At 27.4% G+C, this 7,489-nt stretch overlaps 1 protein-coding gene across 5 annotated transcripts in view; it reads left to right on the top strand.

The window, feature by feature from the left end:
• The window catches only part of LOC107440728 (phosphoserine phosphatase), a 25,977-nt gene extending 18,791 nt beyond the window's left edge, over positions 1-7,186 (top strand). For all 5 annotated transcript variants that reach the window (XM_071177165.1, XM_071177164.1, XM_043055849.2 and 2 more), the window contains exons 3-6: positions 303-437; positions 3,140-3,285; positions 4,223-4,371; positions 5,413-7,186. In XM_071177165.1, coding sequence (XP_071033266.1) covers positions 303-437; positions 3,140-3,285; positions 4,223-4,371; positions 5,413-5,523 — 541 coding nt within the window. In that variant the 3' untranslated portion in view covers positions 5,524-7,186. The remainder of the gene's footprint in view (positions 1-302; positions 438-3,139; positions 3,286-4,222; positions 4,372-5,412) is intronic.
• Positions 7,187-7,489: the final 303 nt, after the last annotated feature.

Raw genomic sequence — 7,489 nt, forward strand, 5'->3', positions numbered from 1 at the left:
CATTCTTTTTCTTCTGTTGGACGATTAACTATGAATGACTAAAAAAGATTTTGGTAAAGAGCTCTTTGATAATCTACAGCTTATTTACTTTTAAGTCTAAATATTATATGTAAATAAGATGCAGATCAGAGATCAGTTGCTATCAGTTTAGTTGTAATCAGATCAGTTGCAATCAGATCAATTGAAAATTTAGACTTATAAATCTAAATTTGTAACTGATATAATTAAAAATTGAAATTTGTCTGTAAATGTCTTTGGTTAATTGTTTCAAGACTTTGGCTAAAATTTGTGTGTTTTAACAGGACTCAAAAAGCAATGAGAGGGGGAATGTCATTTAAAGAAGCTCTTGCCATGCGGCTTGACATCATACAACCATCAGTGTTTGTCATGAGAAGATATTTAGAAACCCAGTCTCCATCTTTAACACCTGGGATTAGGTAACACATTACCTGTATGTCGTCCTGTCATGTCATGTATCTTAAAATACGTATAATGTGTCTTAATTCAGTTTTCTTTTCATTATAAATTTTTGTTCTCTGTTTTGTTTTGTTGATGGAAATAGTGTTAATTTATTTTATTCAAACCACTTAAAGAGAAGTTTCAGAATTTTAAAAGTTTACCAAAAAAAATATTAGTAAATAAATAATATAATAATGTTGATTCTATGCATGTAAAATTTTTTTGTTAGACATAAGCTATATTAATTCTTGTATAATGTTGAACAATATTTATGAAAAATAGTCTTCTCATTCATTTTGATCTGAATTTTTATGTGTAAAGGCTTTCATATTAGTTTGGTTGCACATTTATGTAAGTTATAACTCTTATTTTAGAAAGGATTAGCTTTTTTTCCCCCTATCCTTTCAACCTAAACAAATCAATGTTTTGATTAGTATAGAATCTTTTAAATGATGTATCAGATGAGTATAAATGTTTATTAAAATTGTTAAAATCTTATACGAAAAATGTCAGAAGAGTAAAGTAGGTAATTTAAAAATTAAGTGTGATAGCACTTTGATCTGTTGTCAAACAAAGTAATTGTTTAATCCTGCATTATGTATTAACAAGAGTTTCCAATTTTTATTGAAATAAAAGGTATTGAACATTACCAATACTTGACGTTATGACTTTTGTTATAAAATGTTTGAAAATTGTGTGTTTTTAATGCTTTGTCTGAAGTTTGTGTTTCTTATGGTTTAAAAAGTATGAAAAGCTGCTTCAGTGATTTTCAAAATAATGTTTAAGAGTTTTTAGATCAGTCATTTTTCTTTGTGCTTTTTTTTTCTTCTAACAATTAACAGCAATTAAAATTCTAACTAATATTAAAACATTTAAATCTAAAAGTTAGCAAGAATACTTTATTTTCTCATTGTTATGTGTTTTGGTTACATTTATACTTTCTTATTTTCGAAGCAAGCACATAAAAGGTGTCAAATGACTCATTAATAGCTGTTCTTTTTTCCCCCCTTTTTTTTAAAATTGATTATCTAAGAAATAACAGTGCTTTTAAAGAAAAATAATTTGATGATAACAAATTTAATATTATCTTTTGCTGACAATTAGGGTGACAATTAGGTAATTCACGATCACTCTGTTTCTGGGGTAAATAATGATCACCTAAGTTTTATTTTTAAAAAATAATTTTTTTTTAAATTTGAGACATGGACAAGAATGCTTGTACACTTTACTAAAGTATAACTACATTTACTTAATAATAGTTTTTTGTTTAATCTAACAAAATAAGTATCTTTTAAACTGCTTTCTGTATTTTCCATTTCAAAGATGGGTTTCAAAATGTGCACATTTCTGCAAAGATCCCCCTCCTTCTCTTAATAATAAATATTTTGAGTTACTTTCTTTTTCTTTGATATAAAAATAGTGTAAGCTTTTGTTTAATTGTTTCACATCTACTGTAAACATTATAATTGATTATAGGAAACTATATCAAATGTTGCCCCCTACAGATGGGGTAATTATTGATCACTGGGGTAATTCCTGATCATTGTCATTTCTTCTTATAAATAGTATAAAAAATAGCTAATAAATAGTCAATTGTCTTTTCTTATATAACAGTTCATATTTATTAAGTGGAACAACTATAAAATATATTTTAACTATAATCACAAAATTTGTTTTTAACTGTATACAAGAAAAATGTGTTCTGATATGAACCATTTCTAGCTGGTCTTACCGTGCTTCTATCTTAATTTATGTGTGTACATTGTTAGAATAATTTTTAAGTTGATAAATTAACCTAATATAAATATGGGGAGAAATTATAAGCTTAAAAAGGATACTACGCTTCTAGAAAGCAAAAATAGTGAATTTCTTTTAATGATTCAAAATGAAAATTTCAGTGTGAGAGCTGCTGCCAGAGCTGAAGTGTTAATCTTTATTCCTGATTTTAAATAAAACGTTTTATTAGCTGCTTAAACATATCTTTTTGGTTTATTTGTTTGATCTTAATGTCTTATTTCTTAATTACCATTGTATAATTATTTTTAAACAGCCCATTTGCTATGAAAACTGGTGATCATTCATTACCCCAGAAATGATCAGGATTTGCCCCAGAATTGATCAAGAGAAGGGGTAATTCCTGATCACTAAAAAATTTTTAAATCTTTTAAATTCTAATTAGATTTTCAAACAAAAGAAGGTAGCATAGAACTCATCTCATGTAGCCTCAAACTTCCAGTAAATATTGAAATTCTATCTTGAATAGTTTTTTCACAAAGTAGATGTTTGCATTTTTTGATCAGGAATTACCCCAGGTCACCCTATATATTTTTCAAGAGCTAAAAAAAGTATGAAATATTTATTAATTTAAATTGTTTAATATTTTCCAGAATTCTTTTTTAAAAAAATTTGGGAAAGGAAATTTGTTACATTATTTTTTCTTTTTTTTAAGAGAACTATTCTCTTATCCTTTAAAAAAAAAAAGAAATTAAATAGTGTGTATGTTAATGTGTAAATGATATACAAGTCTTTAAGCAAAAGAACATTTAGCAGACTAAAAAAGAGTTGATTTTTTATAAAATATGTCAATCTGACATTAATTTCATGTTATTAAAAAAAATTCTCTTTTTAAATAGTGTAAAAAAAAGAAAGTGCAAAAAATTTATTTTTGTTTATTTTTCAGGGAATTGATATCTACATTACAAAAGAATAATGTATCTGTCTACCTAGTTTCTGGTGGTTTTGATACGATCATTCAACCAGTTGCAGAAGATCTTGGTATCCCTCTGAATCATGTGTTCGCTAATAGGATAAAATATTATTTCAATGGTATGCATTTAACTAGATATTTATTCTTTTCCATTACAAAATGAAAGCAGTTCTCTTAAGAGTTCAATTTAATAATGGGATTTTCTTTACAAAACTCTTACTGTTTGACATGCCCTTAATAAATATATATTAATATTTATTTCAATATGTGGTAGATAGTTTTGTAGTACCTGTTTTTATGTTTCATTATTAAAAAAACTGTATCAATATTTTTATATGAAAGGATATTTTAGCTCTTTTATTTCTTTCTAAACTGTAACTGAATGCATAGGCATAACATTGTCCAATTACCTCTTTAAGGTAAGACCAATTTAACCCTACGAAACAGGTCTACTATCTTTTACATTCTTTAAAAAAAAAAAAAAGAAGAAGAAAAGATTAATGGGAATGTTGCTGTGAATGACCAAAATCAAGAAAATGTTGACTTTCAATGTCAGCAAACACATAGTTGCTTTGGTGAATGTTCGAAATATTTGTTATATCCAATTTAAAATTAATTTATTTATTGATATCATTATATTTATGTGATATTTTAATGTCTGCTGAGGGTAGATTCGGAGAAACACCAGTGTTTAGAGTACTGGGCAGTGGCACTAAACCTTAAAAGAAACACCAGTGTAAGGTATACTGGGCAGTGGTATACCAGGCATACTGTAACATGAACAATTCGTTTTGGAAGAAAAATTTTTTGAATTAAGTGTAAAAAAAACTATTATATTTTAAAATTTCAATATGTTGTAAACCAATTTGCTTTATTTCAGTAAAGCTAGTAATTGAATCTTTGGTATAGTTTACTTTCATTTAACATTTATTAACCAATTATGTTTAAAAAAAAATTTTTTTAAATACCAGTCTGCCTTTAAATTTATTTTTATACCTTTTTTCTTTATACCTAATTATGAAAAAGTTTGGCTGAATTGTTTTTGTTAAATCTTAGGAGATTATGCTGGCTTTGATGAAACCCAGCCCACATGTGAACAAGATGGCAAAGCTCAAGTTGCTGCTTATCTTAAACATAGGCATGGATATCAAAGGCTTGTAATGATTGGTGATGGAGCTACTGATCTTGTTGCTTCTCCCCCAGCAGTAAGTTCTTTTGTGGCTGTTCTTTTGTTCTGACTATTTATTGGGTTAAAATGCAGTTCTATAATGACATTTAATGTGATAGTAAAAAGTATTTCACATTAATTTAAATTTTTTTTAAATATTTCTCACACTTTAAAAGTAAGGAAACTATGCAAGTTAGTTGTTACGAAGATTTCTATCAAATGTATTCTTAGAGACGTTGTATAGTTTGTTAGGAAGTAAAATTCACAGAGAGCTAATAATTCATGTTAATCCTATCTAAAATTAGGCTATCATTTTGAATTAAAGTTAAAATGTAATTGTTGTTAAGTTTTTAAACGTGTTGTGTACGTAATTTACAGTTTAAATCACAGAAAAGGTATTGAAAAAATTCTCACTTTAATGCTAGGACCTACAGAAATGGTGACACGGTTTTATTTTTAAGTACAGCAAAATCGCTACAATTTCTAAAAAAACGATTACAGTGCTTCATTACACTAATAGATTCTAATAACTGTACCTGTTGATTCTTTGAATGAGGAATAAAATTTAAAGAACATACAGTATTATGCATTTTAAGTAATTTTTTCTGTAATATTATAGTTTCTCAACTTTTTTTTTCTTAAAAAAAGGATATGGTTAATCATTGGTAGAAAATAAAACACATAAGTAAGCATAGATATGATAGATACACTAAATTGTAGACTATCTATTTGTCGGAGCTTAAACTAACAGCTTCCCTTTAATGTTGATAGAACGCTCTACTGTGACTAAGGAGGGAAAAAAGACAAAAAAGTGTTGTGGGGTCATCAGTCTTATTATTCATTCTTAATATAAATTAATAAATTCTTTTAATTTCCTACTGAGCTGTAAATTTTTGTTTTTGGACATTATATTATAAAAAACAGTAAACCTTTAAATTTATGTCTTTCATCCCACTGGACTGCAGAGTAATTTTTAACTTATTTTATATTACTTCTAATGCCTGTGTGGCCACATTAACTAATTTATTTGTTAATAGTATATGATAAGTAAGTTCTCTAATAAATGACATTTTTATAGGACCTCTTCATTGGCTTTGGTGGAAATCAGATTAGAGAAAGAGTGAAGAAAGAAGCAAAATGGTTTGTCACAAGCTTCGACGAACTCCGAAAGGAACTTCAAAATCAATGATTTTTGGCTAGTTACAATAGCTTGTTCAATGTCAAACTGTGATCTTCTACTAACTAGCACAGAACATTCAATCTATAGAATGCATTTTTAGTACATTGTTTTTGTTTTTATACAAGATCACCAGTCAGCATTCAGTTAACTTATTAAATTATTTATTCATTATTTTTGAAACTGCGAGAAAAAAAAACTATTTGAACCAAGAATATTATATCCTTGGTTTTATTCTTCTCATATTTCATTGTATTTTAGTGTACATTTATTTGTTGAATGTATAAATAGTTATGAGGTGCTTATAATGATTTGGAGTCTTATCCTCAGTAATGATAAGTATTTAGGAATACTGAAGGAATTGTTTTTCAACTAAATGCAGGGCATGAAATTTCCTCTATTATTTAAATTATATGCTAATACTGAATTAGATTTATCTCTAACTATGTTTTTCTTCATAAATATGATATTAACTACTGGGAGGTAGCCCTTTGTGGTACTAATAATGTTATCAAACAATATCCATATTCTTTAGAAGATTACTGTGTTTTCAGAGAAATGGTCATTCATGCAGCTATTTATATTTTTCTATACTTTTAATAGACGTCAAGATATTTTTTTTCTAAATTTCACATTTAGTTTGTCATTTTCTACATTCTTTAGGTGGCTTGAGTCGCCAAAAAGTTCTTAATGGCATCTGTTGACATTTTGAAAATTGTTTAAATAAATAGTAGCAAGCAAAAATTTGAAATACTTAAGAACTGAAATTTCGTGCCCTGACTTAATGTATGTAAAGTTTAGGAAGATAAGAATTTCCAAATCATTGTATGAACCATTTATAATTACTAAGTTCTTAAAGACTTATTTTAGATGTTGTCCTTGATTAAACAATTTGAAGAATTCAGACTTTCAAAGTGCTTTACTAAAAGAAGGTGATAAAATATTTTACGTTTATTTCTTAGAAAAAGATAATGAATTTTTGGTATTGCTTATGAAATTTTTAAAAATGTGAAGTTTGAAATAAGAACTTTGATACAAAATAACCTTTGTATTAAGATACTGTTTTCATCGTGAAATTTATATTCTGATTTAGAACTATTTTAAATCTGATTATTTTTGAGCTATTTATAATTTTTTTTGTTTCGGTTTTTCAAGTTTCATTTATTCTTTTGTCAGTTAATTACTTTTGTTTTATAGGAAATAGTGTGTAATCTTACAATCTCTTTACCTTTATACTTCTGTTGAAATGTTTTTTAAAGGAACAAAATTAGCATTTTCATGTTATCTCATGCTTTTCTACTTCTAGCTTCTGTTGTTGGCTATTAGAAACAAATTTATGATAATGTTACGTTCACGTTTAAGAATATTTTTCATCAGAATTATTGTTGCCTTTGTGTAAAGTTTGTAATTTTATTTTTTTTAAAGAAAAGGAAGTTTTAAAGTAAAATATTTGTATGAAGTTTCAGTATTATCCTGCATCAAAAATCCTGTAGAAATACTTCCATTAAATTGTAATATGAGAGTATTTTTATACAGTATGTGAAAGCTAATTGTATAAAAATCGTATTTTCAATTGACTAGACTAACCTGTGATGTGCTTTTTGTAACAGATTTATTAAATCTGTTTAAGACTGTTCAGTTGCTTACAAAACTTGTAATAAATTGTTTTGTTTTACTTTCGATTTGTGTCATTTATTGGTTTTGGTAACAATTCGACAATATTTATATTTCCCTTATACAGTTGATGCCGCGATGGCTCAGTGTTTAAGGTACTGAACTGTCTTTGTGAAAAACTGATGTTCATTCCTCAGCGGCGGTGTGAAGTCCACCTAGATTCAGATCTTAGGTTACCTGCTTATCTGGGACGAAAAACTGCCTGTGCACAGTCCACGTTGCCACACTCATGCTGTTAATTTCGAAATTGTAGAGCCTTAACCTCTATGACCCCCTGGCCCACATAGGGCTGTTGTGGGCGTGC

This window comes from Parasteatoda tepidariorum, chromosome 2 (genome assembly GCF_043381705.1).
Source record: "Parasteatoda tepidariorum isolate YZ-2023 chromosome 2, CAS_Ptep_4.0, whole genome shotgun sequence".
Taxonomy (NCBI): Eukaryota; Metazoa; Arthropoda; class Arachnida; order Araneae; family Theridiidae; genus Parasteatoda; species Parasteatoda tepidariorum.